General features: G+C 39.1%; 1 protein-coding gene across 10 annotated transcripts in view; it reads right to left on the bottom strand.

Annotated features, from left to right (window-relative positions):
- Positions 1-22,521, bottom strand: part of Spata6l (spermatogenesis associated 6 like) — a 73,139-nt gene that overhangs the window by 5,410 nt on the left and 45,208 nt on the right. For all 10 annotated transcript variants that reach the window (XM_010620842.3, XM_010620845.2, XM_010620841.2 and 7 more), the window contains 7 exons: positions 21,492-21,616; positions 16,583-16,660; positions 13,777-14,016; positions 9,794-9,896; positions 7,072-7,106; positions 6,093-6,280; positions 551-641 (listed from right to left, as the gene is read on the bottom strand). In XM_010620842.3, coding sequence (XP_010619144.1) covers positions 551-641; positions 6,093-6,280; positions 7,072-7,106; positions 9,794-9,896; positions 13,777-14,016; positions 16,583-16,660; positions 21,492-21,616 — 860 coding nt within the window. The remainder of the gene's footprint in view (positions 1-550; positions 642-6,092; positions 6,281-7,071; positions 7,107-9,793; positions 9,897-13,776; positions 14,017-16,582; positions 16,661-21,491; positions 21,617-22,521) is intronic.

Genomic DNA, 22,521 nt, shown 5'->3' with positions numbered 1-22,521 from the left:
CTTCCTCGAGGAGCGTGCAATGACTCCCATCCACTCAAACACCCTACCATGCTGTTATGGTTCTATTTAGATGTACTCAGAGGTGGAACTTTGGGGAGATGACTGCAATGATATTCACCAGGGAATTAGTCCACTGACGAGTTTCTAATTGGGTGTGATGTTGAGAGGTAAAGGATGGTGGGAAGAGGTGGGTCACCTGTGGGAATGCCTTGAGGGCCTTATATCCTTCTCTTGTTCACTCCCTGCTTCCTGCCTGCCCTGCCTTGGACTGATTCTCCTCTGCTATGCCACACTATCTTGGAACAAGCCCATTATGTACTAAGCCTTGCACAAACTGTCAGCCAAATATAAGTCTCTCCTCCTTTAATTTGTGGGTATCAGGTGTTTTGTCCTAGCAAGAAAGTGACTAAGACACATATACTCTTAGAACACCACATAATGATTTTACATTCATTTCTTCATTTACCTGATTAATGTCTGCCTCACCCACTAGATTGCAAGTTCCAGTTCCAAATTACTTCATCAACAAAGCTTTATCAGAAACTCTAACCTTTGCACGCTGCTGAACTCTGTGGGACTTCAGAAGACTGCATACCCTTTCATGGATCTTCTTCCATGTGGACTGAGAACTAGGATGGCATCTGTTCAACAGATTGAAGCCATAATGTATTATGCAGCTACTAAATGGTACACCAATTTAAACTATGTAAGAGTTGAAGCTTAAAACTTAATCATAAGACGCTGGAGATTTAGCTCAGGGGTACTGTGCCTACCTTGCAAGCACAAGGCTCTAAGTTCGATCCTCGGTACCACAAATCATAAGACGCTGGAGATTTAGCTCAGGGGTACTGTGCCTACCTTGCAAGCACAAGGCTCTAAGTTCGATCCTCGGTACCACAAAAAGAAAAAAAAAAACTTAATAATAAGAAAAGAACAGCATGCAAAATGGTACATATAGTGTAAACTCAACGACTTTATTAAGCTCATGCATAAGAAAAGTACTTGGGCAAAAAATAACCAACATGTTAAAAGTGGTTTGTATTTGGGTGTTTGGCGTTTGGTTACGAGCTATTCTTTTCGGCTATTTATCTAATGAACAAATCCAGCTTTCACATTCAAAATTTCAATCCCTAAATTTTCATATAAAAATTAATCTGCTATTTTCTACCACAAGGATTTTATTTTATATCTCATTTCCTTTCAGCCACCTGGACCCCAAACTTAACCAGCGCAGTAGGTTAATGCCCTTTCAGAGGCATTGTTAATGCGGGTCTCTACCTGGAATGTTGTCACTTCCCAATCCCTAGCCTACTCTCATTAACTCCTGTTCACCATTCAGAGCTCAGTTCAATTGTTAATTTCTCAGGAAAGTCCTCCTGAGTTCTCATCTGAAGAGGTCAGCTAACTTCTCACCTGCATTTGGAATTACATTTACCTATACCTTGGTTCTCTGTTTCTGCCAGTGGGCATTTTGTCATTATCTGGTTGGTGTATCTCTGAAATTGAGACTGAAACTCTTTGGTTAATAGTTTATCCCATGGCATAGTTAGTATTGAATACCACAGTGGTATTTTTTTCATTACATTTATTGGTATTTCCACAGTGGTATTTAAAAGGTGTGTCTCAATTAGTGAATCATTCGTTCATTCATTCATTTATATTCAGGAGAGAGGTGAGGACCAAATCCTAAATTTTGAGATATAACTAATATTAAAATGTACATATTGAAGATATACTCCTAAGTGAAATAAATAAGTCCCACATGTGTAAATACCGAATAGTTTCCCTGGTGTGAATATTCTGCAACAATGCATAAGATTCTAATAAGATTACTGACATTTAGAAATGGGAGGAAAGGAGCTAAAGGTGTAGGGAAGGTGTGATACGTAGGGGAAGAACATAAAGGGAAAAGAAAAAAATGTGAGAGAATGAAAAGATGAAAATAAAGTGTTTGTAGATGGGGAGGGGAGGAGGGGGTGAAGGGAGGGCAGAGGTAAGGGGAAAAAAATGAGAATCAAGACTTGCCATGTAAAGGTACATGATCCCAACAATGAATGTAACTGTACTGTATCCCTAAATGTACCAATAAACTCAATAAAAAAAAAATGTACATAGAAATTTGCTAATGAAAGTCACAGATACTGTTTTCTTAAAATGCCTAAAGAATGTTAAAAAGTCAGATGAAATCATTCTCTTCTATTAACGTATGACCAACATTGGAAATGGCAGGAGCACTGGGAACTGAGTTGTTATTCTGACCACCATACCAGTGACCCCTGTGTGGCTTCCCTTCTCCATGATTCTAGTCCCATCTGTCCTCCATCACAACTGTCTATAACAAGCATGTTCCACTGGTTTCCAGGGAGACCAAACATAGGGCCTGCACTATACAAATCCATCACCAACCCATGGAAACAACTCAAAGCAAAAAGAAAGCATTCCCTAAAGCATTACTGTGCTTAAGACCACAAATATCATTTCTATACTCCTCTAATAATGTCTAAGAAGACACACATATTTTGAAGTTATAAAGTTAATATTTACAATAGCCACCACCTAGACACTAAACACTTTTTTATAAGTTTTGAAAGTGCCAAACCAATTCCTACATTTGAACGCAATGTCAGTGCATATATTTGCAAATACTATATATGCATATATCTGTGTGGTATGCACAATCTTTTCAGCACTTGAGAATCTATCTAGTCTTTGAAAATGATGAGCCAACAGACGGGAGCAGTGCTGCAGCTGCCTTATATTTTCACCATGTGATTCATTTTCTCCTCATGCAGAAGGAAGTGTGAGGGTGTGTGCTGAAGGTACACGATGCTATCCAAACAGTGGAGGCAAGGGGAGTGCTTGAGATGTTCCTCCCTCCTTTGGGAATACTACTTTTCCTGAGAAAGGGCTTTCTTATTTCTTCCATTAAAGTGCTGGGGCTGATTCTCAGTCCAAAATTTGTCTCCTAGTTCATCTCTGTCACCTTGGCCCTTAAGGACATCAGTATCAAGCTAGCCAATCTACAGGGGCACACAGAGGGTCCTAATGATGCTGATGTGAAAAGGGCAGAAGAGTGGGATCCACAAGTGTTCCAGAAACCTGTATGGTGATCACTCTAAAGTCAGTGGGGAATGAAATCTTCCCCGGGCACATAAAGTGCATGTTCTCCATTCAAAACAGCTATCTTAAATATACTGTCTTTGGAGACACTCCTAGAGTTAAAATTCTTGATTTGCCCAAGACTTGGGGGCTTCCCAGGAGTTTTTGGGACGAACACTAGGACAGCGATGGGACATGTTCATCTTTGTCATAGTGGATCACAGCCTTATGCATAAACTCAAAAGTCCAAACAGATCCAAGGTTATCTGTTTAAAGTGATTATGGAAAAAAATAGTGACTTTGGGCACACAGCATCTGCACCCTCATCACAGATAACTAATAAATTATAGGGCTGAAATCAGAATCATCTCCCTAATGTGCCAGCTCCTGTGACTAAACTTTCAAGGCTTCCCACTTCCTTCTAAGCAAGCTCCTTAGCTTGGCTTCCAAGGCGCCCCCTCAGACTCTTATGCCCTGGCACCCACTACTCCCCCAGACTCATCAGCTACTCGAAGCTGACCCTGCCCTGCCGTCTTACCTCCCGTCCCTCATCTCCACAAATTCTCTCATAAGCCAATCGCCTCTCTCCAGAGCCCACAAAAATGTCACCTTCTCCACAAAACACATGGAAAGCGCCATCCTCCTCCTTTATACTCCTATAGCATTTATCTGTACTATTCAAGAAGCACTGCACTATCCAAAGGTGTTTATGCACTTTCATTTCTCCTGTTCTGTGCTCAAGAAATCAGGAGAAATGTGTTAAATACTAGTGTTTGTTTCAGACCTAGCAGAGCAATTATCAATCCTGCTCTTCTGAGATACTCTCTGAAGCATGGAGAGTCCATACTCACACATACACAATTCCAACACTAATTGATTTCGACTCCATAAACATGAAGCAATTTCTGCCAACCAGAGCTGACAGTCATCTGCACACTGCCTAAAGACCCCCATAAAAGGCTAGGTGAATGGATGCAGAAATCATCTAGCAGATTTAGGGAGAAATAAGACCTTCCCAGATCTCCCTTCTGATGGAATTACTCTCCTTCTGCACTTCTTTTCCCTGCATTTGGATTGTGCTTCTGTTGAGTGCGTACCACAATCCATTTGATATTTAGTGGGATGAGGTTATGTCTACTTTCTCATCTAGTGACTAAGCCCCTGGAAAGCAAAAATACATCACGATCATGCACAGTGCACATAACAGTTGCCCAGTAAATGCACAGTCAATTTAGTGTCTCAGAAAAACTTGCGGCACCACTTCTAAGGAGTTTGAGACACTGGGCTTCCCCCATTTCTGGCAACAGAGAAGTAGTCTCACACTGAAAGAAGATAAACCTTTGATCATTGCATTAATTTTATAGATGAAGAAACTGAAATCTAAAAGGTCAAATATTTATACGAGATCATACAGGACTTAGACAGATGTGCATTGGGTCCTAATTTCCCAATCAAAGATTTTTTCCACTCCATATTTAAAATCAATTCATTATAAGTCTTTGAATCCAGAATAATCTTCCCTACTTTGCAAACCTGCTGAGTTTCAAGCTGGTAGCAGATGTGTAAGCCAGGAGGGGATAGAGGCTGGGCACAGAGGGGTATAAATGTATCTCGGACCACCTTTCTCTTGTGCCAAAGCTGATTTTTTAAATCTATGTGGTGCTATTTTCCAGTGAAGTAAATGATCAAACATTCACCACATAGGGCCAGGGATTTAGCTCAGTGGTTCTGCCACCTGCTTTGCAAGTGCACAGATCCGAGTTCAATCCCTGGGACGAAAAAAAAAAAAATTCACCAGGCTGGGGATTTAGCTCAGTGGTTCTGCTGCCTGCTGCCTGCTGCCTGCCACCTGCCTCGCAAGCATAAGGACCCGAGTTTAATCCCTGGTACAAAAAAAAAAAATTACCATATATTAATATTTTATTAATATATTTGGTCATGTTTCCTCAAATGATTGAACATTTCAATAGTTTATTAATCCTTAAAAACATTAAAAATGGATTGCCACTTTCTTAATCTACTTCAAAATATAATTCCTGTTAGAATTACAGGGCCACTTTGGTTCTGGGATATTTTTATAATAAGTCCCTTTAAGTAACATGCTATTTTGGTATGGGAACTTCTTATTCTCATCACTAGTAATGCAGAGAAAAGCAGATTGGCACACCCTTTATTCAAAATAGCTGTCTCTTCTTTTCAGTGCCACTTCTCTGGAGTAAAGGTGACCACCTATTGTGACATGCAAGATACTCAGAGTTTCCAAGAATGAAGGACTTGTGGGGCTAACACAGGTTACACTCGAGCAAACTGGTTAGTTTCCTTACTAGGGAGCACAGTTTGGCAAATAAAGATATCTGCTCTCATTCTCTGGCCTGGTCTCCAGTCAAAGGCAAAGGTGTTTTTATCACCTGAGGTAATAAAGCAGACAAACCAAGAAACCATGTGTCTGGAAAATAAAAATACACTCATATGTTAATAACATTTGTCTTTGGGTGAAAAGAATATGAGTGATTTTTTCCCTACTCCTTTTTCTGTACTATTACTTCTTTTTCTACAGTGAACATTTTCATACCAGTAAACCAAAAACTTTGGTTTAAAATTTTATGACAGATAAAAATGTGTAAATAGTAGATACACAGAGTTTATATCAGTTAGGTGTCTACCGTATTCACAACAGACATCCTGAAATATGCTTTCCAGAGAAGAGGCTCAACTCTGACTTTTGGGTGGTTTTCACGAGGAAGTCATGTTTTCCATGAAGGTGTCACTGTTTGAATATTGCTAAGAAAACACACTGAAGTGATGAGGCTCTGCTCTGCCAGGCCACAGTGCTCTCCTCAAACAGAGAGAGGCGCAGGTGCTTGCTTGCTGCTGACCTTTCTCTTCCATGAAGGTGTCACTGTTTGAATATTGCTAAGAAAACACACTGAAGTGATGAGGCTCTGCTCCTGCCAGGCCACAGAGACAGGTGCAGGTGCTTGCTTGCTGCTGACCTTTCTTGGAGTGGAGGCTGATCCAGAGGGCTGGGAGATCTGAAATGCTGGCAGCTGGCAAATGAAGTTTCCCGGTGTAAATCAGCATCCCCCTGGTTATAGGGTGAGGACTTTCCAAAATTACGTGAATCTAAAGGTGATGGTGACTCATTCCTTAAAATAATCCGTTCATCTGGCTCTCTCATAACCTGAATGACAATGCGCAGTACGCTTTAATTGTAGTTTTCTGCTTTGTTTTGTTGCTGCTGCTGCTGTTGTTTGTCTGGGGTTTGGGGGGTGTGTTCGTCTTTTGCTTTGCTTAATTTAGAGCTAGGGTGGGGGTAGGAGAAGGAAGAGAAACGGACGACAGGTTATATGCCACAGGGGTCTGGGGCTACAGTACAGAGGACTAGAAACAAAATGCTCAGGAGTTGAGGTCAAGGAAAAATAACCAAAGGTCTGTACATTTGGCGCACATTAGTAAATCAAATTAACTCATGCTCTAAGCTTGGATTTCTGAGGACAAGGGATTATAGGGCCTGGGAAAAGATAATTTTTTAACAAACTATTTCAGTACTATGGCATGAGCAGCATGGTGTACTCAATTTTCTTGGTATGTGTCTATTTTCACATTGTAATGTTGACAAACAACTGATCAAACTTCAAAAACAAGTTATTTACCACCTCTACGTATACAAGGTATCCCATAAGAGATAAAGCAATGAAAGTCACTACTGATAAGTAAGTAGGGGGCCTAAATACACACTCCTTGGTAAATCATCCTACAAGTGAAAAGAGGGGCGCAAACCAACAAGCCCCAAAGCAAAGCATGCTGTGGAATCTGTGCACCTCTTTACATAAACCCTACTTAAACTAAAGCAATTTCGTGTAAACAGCACTAACTAGAAATAAATTTTCCACTGCTGACTGCAGAACGCACAATAATTGACATGGAATAACTGGAAATACATCATTCTACAAATGCTACTTCTAAAATTACCTTTACGTTTGCTGCAAGGCAGTCAAGAGAAGAAGCTAGAAGAAAGAGGAACAGGTGTTTGAATGACTCATTACTACCAGTTAGCCCTGAAACTGCTGTTACATCTATTCCACAGCAGTACAAAAATTTTAGACAATGAATGAATTTTTAAAGAACTTCAATGCTCCCTTGTAAGTTACACTATCACTATTAAATCTCCCTTGAGTCACTGCAGTTCTATCTCTGAGTTTTTCTGTCCTCTTGAGATCAACAATGAGGTTTTATTTTTAATGATGCCACAGATGAAAGGGGGAAGGGTAAAACCAAACCTAAAATGAAGCAATAAGCTCAGTACCTGTAAGCAGACTTAAAGCAGCAATAAATTAAATTTGTACAATGTGCTCAGGGCCTAAAAGAAAGCAATGTAGGTCTAATACAAAATTCATATACTCTGCCTCTTCTGCCATTCTTTTGGCTTTTATAGAATCCTATTTATGCAGTAGCTCCTGCGTGTATTTTTCCAAGGTAGATACAGATGTTATATTTAGAGAAAGAATACATAAGAGCTCAGGGAAACATAATGCAGCAAAAGTGGAAATCACTATGGGTACCATAAATAATTATGAGAAGCATGAAGACCTACTACCACAGAATGGTATGGATTCCTAGACAGTGAAGTAGTAAAACACATAGAGAAAACAGTCAAAATTGGGGGACATGGTTTTGAAATAAGTATTTAAGACAATGATAAGACCATCATGGCTTCCCCCAGTGTGACTGGGGCTTTGTGATTACAAAGGACTTTTCCTTGATGGCTGATTCCTTTTACCACTGGTAGTCAAAAGACAGGCATCAAACAGGTTTTTTAAAGCCTGGGAAATTTCATATCCTCTGTCTATACAAAAATGTAAGTATCCATTTTGTCCCAGGAATTCTTTCCCGTCCCAGGCTAGGCAGGAGATCAGCAGTGCTAAGGCTCTTCACAGCTATTGCCACAAACTTGCCCTCTGCCCTGGGATCCCTTGCTACTGGTTTGTTACTCATAAGGGGTGGCATTTGCTCCCTCACTTCTCAAACTGCAGTCCATGGGTCTGTAGTTGCAGTGTCACCCAGAAGCTTGTTAGAAAAGGATCCCAGGCGCCACCCAGCCCTGCTGATCAGAATCTGTAGTTTAACAAGGGCCCTGGGTGGTTCAACTTTGAGAAGCACCGCTTTATTCCCCCTTAGGCCTAGATGAATAAGCTGACAGGTGACCTAAGCAAAAGTCTGGCTTGAGAGTGACAGGGATTCTGTCAAGTGACAAGGATCTGAGCGCAGGTCTGAACATCTTCTCTAAAAGTAGGTACGCCAACCTTGGTGTGTGGCCTGGACACACTGGAACCCTGGTTCACCACCTGCCAGGATTGAGAAAAGACAAAGGCCACGCCCAGGGTGATGTATGAGTTCTACTGTATTCAAGTCAGCATTAAGCCCAACTTGTCCCCCCACCAGAAGGGACATTTGCTATTGTTTGATTTCACTGTGATAGGAAGGACAACAATTTCATAGGCTACATGGGTAATTTTTAATTCACAGAATTTAAATTAAATGTCAAAGGTGATGAAGTACTTTCTACTTCCAATCCTATACTCTGTCCTTGGGCAGCTGCTTTCAGTCACTAAGACCTGAGTTACTGCAGACTCTGTAGCCCTTACAAGTAAACGCCGACAAGCCTGAATTAGGGAACTGTGCTGTAAAGAATGGCACAAGTCTGATCCTACCAGGAGACAAAGAAAAAGAGGCCACCACTATCCACTTCCAGCCTAAGAATTCTGGTTAAGTTCAGGGATGAATGAACTTTGCTGCCATGACCTTCACTATTAATATCATTTGCATATTTCAGTCATAAACTAAAGACCTCTGGGAGATGCCATAACCCAATGACTCAGTATGGGGTTCAGGAACTTCCCCAGGGTCCCCAAAACCTTTCAAGAAACGTGCAAGGTCAAAACTGTTTTCATAATTATACTAAGACATTATTTGGCTTTTCTCATTCCCTCACAAGTCTAAGAAAAGCTACAACAACAAGTCATAACATCACCATTCTGGTGGCTAAAATTGTATCTGTGCTAGTGTATTATATTTCTTTTAACTTCTCAGTTTTAATTTCTGATATGCTATTTAGCATTATTCACATTAGACAGACATTATTCACATCCACAATAAAAAACTCTTCGGGGTCTTCAATAATATTTAAAAGGGCCCTAAAATCTAAAATTTTCAGTCCCCTGGCCTTAACACGACTGCTTCAGATGGAGTTGGCTTCCCTCTTCCCCGACACAGAATCATGTACAGCAAACATTATGTCTCCTAACGGCCATCAATCTCCTGCCCTATCCTGTTCAGAAAAATGGCAAACAAAATAATTGTTATCTGCCAACACTACATTTGCAAGGAGTTCCCATTGGCACAGCCACTCTTGGCTTTTCCTGCCCAACCAGGAAACAGTGCGACCACAGCACCCTTACTCAGCAGCAGCAGTGCTGTGCACAGCTCCCCTCCGGAGCTGGGTGAGCTCCCAAAGATATGGCTTCTCAGCTGCCTCTGCTCCAGGGATACACTGCTGGGGACACCGCAGATGCGAGTCCTCAGGAATTAGGCCCAGCTTTCAGGGTAACTTGTGATTCCTCAGAATCAAAGACAGTAACTAGGATACACTGGTTCCCATAAAGAAATGTACAGAAATATCAAGAAACTCAAGTACCGCTTTTCATTGGAAACGGAAAGTTTGAAGATTTAGGTTTTCTTCTAGACTTCTGTGGATGAGGCTCTAATATATTCTCACCAAAGGGCTTTGCACTGTCCACCTGAAAGTAAAAAAAAGAAACAAGACTTGAGTCTATGGTAGCTGGCATTACCGTTTCCTCCTTACCCATCATGCTTTGTCCTCCTCTGTCACTGTTCAGGTTAGAAAATAACCTAAATCATAGACTCCAAGTATGTTACGTGTTATACCCAGTGGAGAAACCATTGATCCCTCTCCTCATTGAGGCTTCATTAGGCTAGGACATTAGGTATGGGCTATCAGCATAAGGAAGTGCCATTGGATACACATTATGTTCTAATACCTGGAAGGAATCAAGCACAGAGAGCAAGCAAAGCTTTGTTTCACAATCTTTTAAAACAGGACAGAGTGTCATGTTTCTAAACAATATGAATAGTGCTGCCTAAGCAAGGTCTTCCCTGATAGCAAGTGATTGCAACAAATGACCCTGTGGCCTTTCATGACCCCTTTTAGACTGTGTCTACATTCTGGCTTCAAGAAATATATTGATTTGAATTTGCAGCCTTTACAACATCAGATCTTGTAAATTTTAATGCTTCTGCTTAAAGAAACATTATGTACCATCAGGAAATCTGGTAAAGTAAAAGAATTAATATGTATAATCACTAATACAAGAGCTGGGGACATGAAAAAACTATAAGAATTTGTTAAATAAAAGAAATATCAAGGGCTGGGGATTTAGCTCAGTGGCACAGCGCCTGCCTTGCAAGCTCAAGGTCCTGAGTTTGATCTCTGGTACTGCAAAAGAGAGAGGGAGAGGGGGAGAGAGGAAGCGAGGGAGAGCAGGAAGGTAGGAAGGAAGGAAAGAAGGAAGAAATCAAGCAAGTTTTCAATGTCTCAGAAATCTAATCATATTTTAAGGTTATTTAGTCTGTAACAGCATGGACTAAAATACTTCACAAAACTTTACACAGAATGGAATGAATCAGACTATCCAGTGAACTCAAGTCAACAGTATTTTTAAGGGAACCTTGTTTAAAGATTGGTTGATAGATTTTTGCCAGATATCTTTACTTAGGCTACAAAGTTCTGTATTTTTGTATCTGTGAATCAACAGTGTCTGTAAATAGTTATTTGATAGTTTCTAACCAAAAAGCTCTGTTCTACCTACAGATCACCTTTTTTTATTTTTCTCGGTATAGGAGATTAAACCAGAGCCATCACGCTGAGCTACCACCCAGCCTACAATGCCCAGGCTGGGCTCAAATCTGTGATCCTCTTGCTTCAGTCTCCCAGAGTTTTGGCATTACAGATATGACATGCACCACCAGGCCCAGATCTAATCAACCCTGTATATATAGTCATCTCAACAGCACCTTGACCTTGACACTTAACCACACCTCCTAGCCTGTTTAAATATATAAACATCACCACTAGGGACTTTAAGTTAACATGCTATCAACGGTTTATATCCTGCAGAGTAAACTGCTAGCTAGAACATGGAATTGTGTTCATAAAGAGTATAAAATAATATAGAAGCTGTTTTAAGTAATGTTAACTGAAATATATCAAGTTATATAACTAATAGTATATATAGTATAATTGCAGCTTCATGGAAAAATACCTAAAAAGGTGAAGAAAATTCATAAAGTTAAGTTAAATATTATTTTCCACTGATGAGCCTATGGCTAACTTACTTTCTTAAAATTTCTATATTTTCCATTGCTATGTAGTACAGTAGTAAAAAAAAATTTAAAGAGATGGAAAGATCTAGAGGAATTAAATGTGGCCAATGCCTTCTATGGGCTAAATCTAAGATCCCTGTACTTAAGGGCTTTGAGTTTGCTGTATCATTGCTCCTTCCTGCAAAAACATTTTGCCTGCTCTTCAAAGTATGAGCACTGAGCACTAAGAAAAGTCTTGACACTTAACCACACCTCCTAGCCTGTTTAAATATATAAACATCACCACTAGGGACTTTAAATTAACATGCTATCAACGGTTTATATCCTGCAGAGTAAGTTGCTAGCTAGAACATGGAATTGTGTTCATAAAGAGTATAAAATAATATAGAAGCTGTTTTAAGTAATGTTAACTGAAATATATCAAGTTATATAACTAATAGTATATATAGTATAATTGCAGCTTCATGGAAAAATACCTAAAAAGGTGAAGAAAATTCATAAAGTTAAGTTAAATATTATTTTCCACTGATGAGCCCATGGCTAACTTTACTTTCTTAAAATTTCTATATTTTCCATTACTATGTAGTACAGTAGTAAAAAAAAATTTAAAGAGATGGAAAGATCTAGAGGAATTAAATGTGGCCAATGCCTTCTATGGGCTAAATCTAAGATCCCTGTACTTAAGGGCTTTGAGTTTGCTGTATCATTGCTCCTTCCTGCAAAAACATTTTGCCTGCTCTTCAAAGTATGAGCACTGAGCACTAAGAAAAGTGGAGCAATTTCTTTCAACTGGTAAAGTCTCAGCCTTTGTTACCCATCTTTAACTCCTGGCAATTCCCCATGTCTTCTTGCAGAGTAAGTTGCTAGCTAGAACATGGAATTGTGTTCATAAAGAGTATAAAATAATATAGAAGCTGTTTTAAGTAATGTTAACTGATATATCAAGTTAACTAATAGTATATATAGTATAATTGCAGCTTCATGGAAAAATACCTAAAAAGGTGAAGAAAATTCATAAAGTTAAGTTAAATATTATTTTCCACTGATGAGCCTATGGCTAACTTACTTTCTTAAAATTTCTATATTTTCCATTACTATGTAGTACAGTAGTAAAAAAAAATTTAAAGAGATGGAAAGATCTAGAGGAATTAAATGTGGCCAATGCCTTCTATGGGCTAAATCTAGGATCCCTGTACTTAAGGGCTTTGAGTTTGCTGTATCATTGCTCCTTCCTGCAAAAACATTTTGCCTGCTCTTCAAAGTATGAGCACTGAGCACTAAGAAAAATGGAGCAATTTCTTTCAACTGGTAAAGTCTCAGCCTTTGTTACCCATCTTTAACTCCTGGCAATTCCCCATGTCTTCTGAATAATGATGGATTATTGTATGTAGTCTTAATATGCCATTAATAATTTTCAAAAATAAAAAAACGAGAACAGTTGACATTTGCTGAAAAAATTCTCTGTACGAGATACCTTTATAGGAGCTTACTCTCTAAGCAGTGAATGTAGTTTAAGAATAGTTATTATTCAGTTCGAATACTCTACAATACCCATTTGTTCTGAAATATATCAAGTTATATAACTAATAGTATATATAGTATAATTGCAGCTTCATGGAAAAATGCCTAAAAAGGTGAAGAAAATTCATAAAGTTAAGTTAAATATTATTTTCCACTGATGAGCCCATGGCTAACTTTACTTTCTTAAAATTTCTATATTTTCCATTACTATGTAGTACAGTAGTAAAAAAAAATTTAAAGAGATGGAAAGATCTAGAGGAATTAAATGTGGCCAATGCCTTCTATGGGCTAAATCTAGGATCCCTGTACTTAAGGGCTTTGAGTTTGCTGTATCATTGCTCCTTCCTGCAAAAACATTTTGCCTGCTCTTCAAAGTATGACCACTGAGCACTAAGAAAAATGGAGCAATTTCTTTCAACTGGTAAAGTCTCAGCCTTTGTTACCCATCTTTAACTCCTGGCAATTCCCCATGTCTTCTGAATAATGATGGATTATTGTATGTAGTCTTAATATGCCATTAATAATTTTCAAAAATAAAAAAACGAGAACAGTTGACATTTGCTGAAAAAATTCTCTGTACGAGATACCTTTATAGGAGCTTACTCTCTAAGCAGTGAATGTAGTTTAAGAATAGTTATTATTCAGTTCGAATACTCTACAATACCCATTTGTTTCTGTGGCCCAACATTCTTTTATTGCACCCTCATCCACATCTTCACCATTCCAAAGTACTCTGAAAAATAACTTCAGGCTCACATGTCTAATCACAAATGGAGGCCTCCTTTCTCCAGAGAACTGGAAGGTATTTCCAAGGTTCACTTCAGCCGGCTGGTCCAGGAAGCAAGGCCTGGTGGAATATGGAGAGGGTGCCCAGGACTGCGTGCCTTTGGGTAGTCTGTCAAGATTATTATCCTTCAGCTTCATCTTTGTATTATTTAAGGGGAATACTGGTCCATATGATGCTGAGAAAGGCCTTCGCGACTTATATCTTTCTTCCTAAAACCAAAAAAAGAAAGACTATTTTTAAATCAAAAACATCAGTCAGGAATACAGCTATCTTTAATTGAACTTCTGAAGGCTAAGGCAGAAGATTGACCATCTCAGGTTTACAAAACATGAACTTAAGGAAAGCATTTCTCTACTTAGTCTTTTTTCAACATAATACCACCAGTATTTATAACAATAGTATAATATATTCCAATATGATAGTAACAGTGAGATGTATTTGTATTAAGACAAGGTTAGAAAGTATCACACACACACACACACACACACACACACATAATGCATGCATAGGTACATGATATAGATACTAAGAAAGAGAAAATGTCATGTGCACTGGGTCCAGCAAATTTACTTCTAAGAATGTATCATAGTAAATAACTGTGAATATACATCTACCAACAAAAACGCTTATAGTAGTTTAAAAATTAGAAACCAACTCTTGGATTGAGTAAGCAGTTGACTCTCAGCTGCAAACCCTCCTCAGCTCTATGAAGACATTGAGGGAAGGACTCTGCAAACTCCCTTTTTACTTTTCCATCTCTCTGTGAACACTAAGAGGGAAACTGTGAGGCCGGAGAGGATAGGACTGGCCACTTCCAGTTCTGAATTCTCCTCCTTCTGCCATCACCCCAGTAAGTACTCTTTACCTGAACAGAAGGAGATGGTTCCAGAACTAGCCTCACCGCGCCCTCTCAGTCACTGCACCCTCTCAGACACACTGGCTCCAGCTGCCCGAGGGCCCCTAATGAGAAATGTGGGTCCAAACCCACAGGAAAACCTTCCTCTAAGCCTCTGTGGCACCAGCAGTGAGCAGCCCTCTCCCTGGAGGTCAAAGTCCCAGCTCCTCCAAGTTCCTCTGAACTCCTGAGGAAACACTCAGGAAAGCCCTTTCCCAGAGGTCTGGATCCCATTTCTGTGGGGTCTCTTCAAACCTCTACATTTTGGGGGACATAAGTTCGTCCTTTTGCTTCTCCAGCCATAGAGGGAAAACCTGCTCCCTTAAGTTTTTCTTCCTTTGACTGGCCTAATAAATCACAGCACTTCCATAAAATGCAATACTATAAGGCCACAAAAAAGCTCTTGACTAGAGCTGGGGATTTAGCTCAGTGGTACAGCACCTGTCTCACAAGTGGAAGGTCCTGAGTTCAATCCCCAGTACCAGGAAAAAAAGAAAGAAAGAGAGAGAAAGGAAAAAAAAAAAGCTCCTGGTTGAAGAATAAAGGAATGAGAAAATGTTCATCACATAGTAAAGGGACAAAATGATTTGCAGAAACATGACCCTAATCTTTTAAAATAAAAAGTGTGGCCTTGTGTACAGAATATTAGTGTATACAAAAAATTAGCCATGCTCATCTCTAAATGGTAAGAATGCCAAGTAATCTCTTTATTTTGTCCTTTGTTGCTTATCTGTATTTTCTAAAATAACCCTGTACTTTTCCTATAAGAAAAAAATAAAAGGCCGGGGATTTAGCTCAGTGGTGCCACCACCTGTCTCGCCAGTGCCAGTGCAAGGACCAGAGTTCAATCCCTCGTATCAAAAACAAACAGCAACAACAAAAACTTATTCATTTAAAAAGTCAAAAGTTTCAGCCAGGGATGTAGTTTAGTGGGGCCACAACTACCCTGCAAGCACAAGGTCCTGAATATGATCCCCAGTATGGGGGGGGAGAGGTTAAAAGTTTGAAAATATAAACTATTAAAATGATAGAACGAAAAAATAGCCTGAAAAATTACTGTAAACACAATTAAATTGGAGAGAACAGAGACTGTATAAGGAACAAATTAAAAAGCAGCTAATGACATCCTTAAAATTAATTACTAGTCTCTCATGAATGAATACACCAGAAAAATTAACAGATTTGCACAAATTAGTGATCCTTCGCATTCCATGTTCCTTAACGCACAGCCCATATTTTCAAGGGATTTTCCAGGAGCACAGGTGAGACTTGGGATAAGCATTTTGTTTTTCTTCTTAATTTTATTCAATCTTGTTCTAAAATATTTAAAGAAGCTTTACAACTTATCTTCATTGCTTCTCTGTCTTGTTCTACAAAGAATTTCATATGGCTACCAAATTATGTATATTAAGGTAAAAGAAAAGAGAAAGCAGGATGGAGGGAAATTGAGGTTGAAGACGAGACAAAACGAAGGTAATGCACATGGATCCCTAAGACCTTTTGCGCTGAACAGAGATGGGCCACAAATGCAACGAAGTGTCAGCTTCAACAGAAGACAGTGGGAAACACTACAGTTCATAAGATCAATGAAAGCAACAGAACAATGACAACAAAAACTAGCGTAAGCTTGAGATGTTAGCCTCTAAATCACCCTGATCTCCCTTAGCAACCTTCTCCATAGCCAATACCATCTGCCCACGTAGTCAGTGGAACGTGACAGGCCGAGCAAACGGTTTGAATATAGAAATCCAAGCTGAGCAAAAACTTGCCAGGTTTCTGCTTGTTCGTCTAAACTTGGTAAACTGAGTTCGGGCTAAAAGTCTTGAAATTTGTGGAGAAAATTCAGTCATTTATATCACTGAGCTTTTTCTTATACTTACAAGAAATCTGTTTCTCTGTAGAAACACACATTCTCGGATGGCTGTCCTTGTAGAAAACTCTAACTTGGGAGCAATGCCCTAAAAATAAAACAGCATGAAAGGAGTAAATAAAATTATTGGAAATAGCTTTTTGGTCAATCTCATCCTAACCCAAAATCATGCAAGAACCTAACTGCTCTTCCATGTGGATGACATAATCCATGTACATTACTAAAATAAGAATAGCTAAACACATGTAATATATATTACGAACTAGACCCAGGCCTGTGTACTTTGATATATTTGCTCATGTAATCCTCACACACCTCTGTGAAGTGGTCCTAAGAAAATTTTCATTTAGAGATGAGGAAACTAAGACAACTTCAGCAACGTGTGTATTTAGTAATGCCAGGGCTGGCATTTAGACCCAGGCATCCTGGCCCCAGTGCCCATGCTGTCAGCTGCTGTATAAAACATGGGACCATGAGATTTAATGACATCATCTGGAGGGGAGATGGACACAGCGTCTCCTTCCCTGCCTCACTGCTTTGAAAATCTTGCTTTATGTCTTATATCAAATATGTACGTTCATCAGATTTATTTCCAAACTCTTCGTTTTGTTTGATTAACTGGTACTTCTATTTTTTACTAGTGCCCTACTAGAAGACTGGTAAAGGATGAAATAAAATAAAGACAATAAAGCATGGAAATACAAAGAAAACAGTTCAGTATAGTGTAGGATATAGATATAATTATTGAGTTGATAAACTGAGAGAAGAAATGAATGGTTTGCCTGACCTGCACATGTAATTCATTTTCACTTCTCGCAATATTTATGAAAAGAAGTGAAACAGTGGGATGAAATAAATAGAGAACTAGCACTGTGCAGTGACTAAAGTGGGACATAGTCATGCGTGACAGCCCCTGCTCCATCTCTCAGCTCTGTGACCCCGACTACATTTCTGAAATGCTCTCCACCAGCTTGTGCATTCACACCTGTGAGGAGGAGTCACAGTCCCCTCCCAAGGTGAAGGAGGACAGAACTCAGCACACTGCCTGGAATCTGCTTAGCACATAATAAACATCAGCTATTACGAAGACTGTGGCAGTTGGCATTATTTTGCATTATAGAACACAGGAGAGAGATTGAGCACATCTGTCTTTTTAGAAACTGTTTAAAATACAGTTTTGAGTAAATAAAATTATTGGAAATAGCTTTTTGGTCAATCTCATCCTAACCCAAAATCATGCAAGAACCTAACTGCTCTTCCATGTGGATGACATAATCCATGTACATTACTAAAATAAGAATAGCTAAACACATGTAATATATATTACGAACCAGACCCAGGCCTGTGTACTTTGATATATTTGCTCATGTAATCCTCACACACCTCTGTGAAGTGGCCCTAAGAAAATTTTCATTTAGAGATGAGGAAACTAAGACAACTTCAGCAACATGTGTATTTAGTAATGCCAGGGCTGGCAGTTAGACCCAGGCATCCTGGCCCCAGTGCCCATGCTGTCAGCTGCTGTATAAAACATGGGACCATGAGATTTAATGACATCATCTGGAGGGGAGATGGACACAGCGTCTCCTTCCCTGCCTCACTGCTTTGAAAATCTTGCTTTATGTCTTATATCAAATATGTACGTTCATCAGATTTATTTCCAAACTCTTCGTTTTGTTTGATTAACTGGTACTTCTATTTTTTACTAGTGCCCTACTAGAAGACTGGTAAAGGATGAAATAAAATAAAGACAATAAAGCATGGAAATACAAAGAAAACAGTTCAGTATAGTGTAGGATATAGATATAATTATTGAGTTGATAAACTGAGAGAAGAAATGAATGGTTTGCCTGACCTGCACATGTAATTCATTTTCACTTCTCGCAATATTTATGAAAAGAAGTGAAACAGTGGGATGAAATAAATAGAGAACTAGCACTGTGCAGTGACTAAAGTGGGACATAGTCATGCGTGACAGCCCCTGCTCCATCTCTCAGCTCTGTGACCCCGACCACATTTCTGAAATGCTCTCCACCAGCTTGTGCATTCACACCTGTGAGGAGGAGTCGCAGTCCCCTCCCAAGGTGAAGGAGGACAGAACTCAGCACACTGCCTGGAATCTGCTTAGCACATAATGAACATCAGCTATTACGAAGACTGTGGCAGTTGGCATTATTTTGCATTACAGAACACAGGAGAGAGATTGAGCACATCTGTCTTTTTAGAAACTGTTTAAAATACAACTTAGTTGTAAGAACTGATACTTTACCTCTCATACATGTCCATGCATCTTTCTCTGGTTATTATCTACATTTATAAATATAAATACAGCTTCCTCTAGGTTCTTTCTATTCACGCCCACAAAATTAAACAGAAACCACTTAAGAAAATACAAGAAAGCATGTTTCTACTTGTCTTCACTTAGCTGAAAACCAGCCCAGTGTTTGAAAAGGGTATTTAACAGAGAATTCGGGCAAACCAAAGTCATTATATCAGAGTAATCCCAGGCTTATTCTCATCCATTTTTATTCCCTTTTAGCTTCAGAAGAGCAATATGCCAACAACTCAGAATTAAGACAAGCATCTCACAGGTGCCCGAGAAGTAAGTGATACGCGAAGATGACATTGGAGGGAAATATGCTTTCCACCAAATCCTCAAAGATAAAGGGGAGCTTAAATTTCTAAACATTAGGAATTCTGATCAGGGCAGTCTTTGAGGAGCTGCTTGAAATATGAGAATCTGAAGCTCTGTCATCACAGGCATCATAAAAGAGGTCCTGCCAAGTTACACTCTGCACAGTACTCTCAGCAAAGTGGAGACAAGAGCGTTTCATTAAATAATAATAACAGCAATTTAGTGGGCAGCAATGGAAAAGTTGACTGGTAAGTGTGCGTTTTATAATTCACAAAGATATTACTTTTAAAATGGGGGCCACCCAAGTGACATAAAAGTCGGGAAAACTGTGAGGGTGACTACAGAGTTAGAAGGCATCAAAGATAGTACCAAGATGAATATTTTGAATTTAGGTTTACCTAATGCCTCCAAAAAGATTATCAACTGAATAGGTATGATGCCTTTTAAGATCCTTCAGTAATATCAGTTACTGAGCCTCTGTCAGTTTTTGGTCTATTAAATGGAGACCAAATATCTGCCTTGGAGAACTTGGGAATTTTTAGGGGAAAGCATCATATGTAAAAAGTTAAAGGCACAAAATAAATGAAAGATAAAATTACTACTATTACTTCTCTAGCATAATACCTATCATTAAACAAATCTTTCCCTTAACCTACATCAGAAAGTTAAAAAGCAACCTTTTTATAATTATGTGACAATGTGAATCATAACATTAAGTGAAATAACTTAGCCTGATTACTTTGCAGGTCAATCATGGACATCAGTATAATTTAATACCTTGCTGGGTGTCTAGACAGAACTAGTAACAGAGCTGGGGTAGTAAGCAAGATGAAGCTATCTGTCCAGGATCACCCAAGACAGAAATAAAACACTCGTATCTCAAGAGTATTTCCCCCAGGAAAGACAGCCTCTTTAAAAGTGGTGTTGGGAAAACTGACTAACCACGCGCAGAAGATTGAGTCTGGACCCACATATCTCACCATTCACTACACTAAAATCAAAATGGATCAAAGATGGAAATGTTAAAACAGAAGCACTTAATCTGCTAAAAGATAAAATAGGTAAAACTCTTAAAGACACAGGCTTAGGCAAAGACTTTCTGAACAGTGCCCCAGTGGCACAAGAAATAAAACCTAGAATCAATAGGAGAACATATCAAATTAAAAAGCTTCTGCACATCAAAGGAAATAACCACCAGAGTGAAGAGACAACCTACAGAATGGGAGAGGATTTTTGCCAGCTATTCCTCTCATGGAAGGCTGATATCTAGAATTTTTGAAGAATTCATAAAAACTACATCCACCAATATAAAAGACTGAATCAAAAATGGGCAAATGAAATGAACAGACATGTCTTAGAAGTACAAATGGCCAACAAATACATGAAAAGGTGTTCAGTACATCATTGGCCATTAGAGAAATGCAAATTAAAGCAACACTTAGAGTCCATCTTACTCCAGAAAGATTGGTCTTCATCAAGAAATCGAATAATACCAAACGCTGGCCAGGCTGCAGGGAGAAAGGAATCCCTCTGTGTTGTTGGTGCGAAGGTAAAGTACTACAACCACTACAGAGATTAGTATGGAGATTTCTCAAAAACCAAATAGAGAAATTCCATTATACCCACCTATTCCACTTCTAGATATCTTCCCACAAAACTTAAAGTCATCATTCAGTGATACCTGCATACCTGTATTCATAAAGGTAGAATTCACAGTAGCTAAATCTTGAAAGTGGCCCATGTCCATCAACAGACAAATAGGTAAACAAAGTGGTACTTCCACACAATGGAATACTACTCTCTCATAAAGAAGGATAAACTTAAAGTATCTGCAGGTCAATGGATGCACCTTGAGACCACAAGGTTAAGTGCAATAAATCAGACACACAAGCTTAAATATCACATGGTTGCTCTTATATGACAGCCCAAACTATAAAGAGCAAAATAAAAGACAGATCATAGGAAGTAGGGCAATCTTTTTCAAATCGGAAGAGGAACAAAAGATGGAGGGAGAAGAGAGAAAAGGAAGGGAGAAAATTTTTAAAGAGAATTAAAGAAAAATGGAAACGGAGCTTGTGCAAATTTTTGAAGGGGAGCAGGAGAGAGAGAGGAGAGAGGGATGAGAGAAAAGGGGACAAAAAAAGAATTAAGGTGTGTTCGGTACCTGTACAAACTCCCCATGATACATTAAATCCTCATGTACCACAAGCATGTAGTAATTAAAAAAAAAAAGAATTAAAGAATTTTTCTTGCAACAGAAGCCCAGATGGGTAGGATCACTTACTGGAAAACCTCTGGTTGTCTTCATGAGCAGCTCCCTATGTGTTCCAGGGTAGGAAGGTGTCAGCTTGGGCTCAGGGAAAAGAAAATCTCGTGTGTTTTCTTCATAATACGCCAGCTCTTCCCACGCTAGAAAGGACAAATAGCATAGGCGTATTGATCTACACTCCCCAAGTGTAGCAAAATAATTTAGACAGACAAGTGACAGTGGAGACAGCACTCAGGTAAACACTTTGACCCCAGCACTTGTTAGTCAAGAGAAAAATAACCTCTCTACCACACTTTATCTCAAATATATATATATTTGAGACAGAGTCTCACTATACAGTCCAGGCTAGCCTCAAACTCACAGTGATCCTCCTGCCTCAGCCTCCTGGTGAGGCTGGTGTGCCACGACGTCCAACTATATTATGGATAATTTTTAACAGCCTTTATAAGTCATGAAGAGAACAAAGATTTTTGCTTCACAAAACAAAACAAAGAAGAAAATCTATCTTTCCACTCAGTGATCTACCCATTCTTTCCTTCAACAAATGTTTACCAAGGGGACAGACTAGGATCCAGGTTGGCAGAGATCTGTTCACACAAAGGTCACGCTCTAAACTGGGGTTCGGTGTGTCTCTGATGTGGGATGACAATGGCCCAGAGAACAGTTAGAACCCGCGTACCAAGTCCAGGAACATTATGGACATCTGTAAGGTCATTTCATGGGCAGAAGCTGGAGATATTAGGACGTCCTGCAGAATTCAAGCCACTCTTGCATATCAAACAATTTTTCCCACCCTGCACGACTTTCTAACATCCTGCCAGATATCCTTTCAGGCTAAAAAATCATATGATTAGCCAAGAATTTAAATCTATCATACATATAAGTATAAAGCATAGCTGCATGATTTAAAAATACACTGAATTTTCTGAGGATGCAGGTACTGTATAAATCAAGGGATAATTTTACTATTTTTTTTTCTTTCCTAAGACCTATTTGGAATTCTGAAAATCATGCCACATCTAAATACCACATTATGCTCAACATT

This window comes from Fukomys damarensis, unplaced genomic scaffold (genome assembly GCF_012274545.1).
Source record: "Fukomys damarensis isolate Sample0158 unplaced genomic scaffold, DMR_v1.0_HiC HiC_scaffold_31, whole genome shotgun sequence".
Classification (NCBI taxonomy): domain Eukaryota; kingdom Metazoa; phylum Chordata; class Mammalia; order Rodentia; family Bathyergidae; genus Fukomys; species Fukomys damarensis.
Note: the sequence above shows the minus strand (reverse complement) of the source record. Positions and strands in the feature narration are given on the sequence as shown.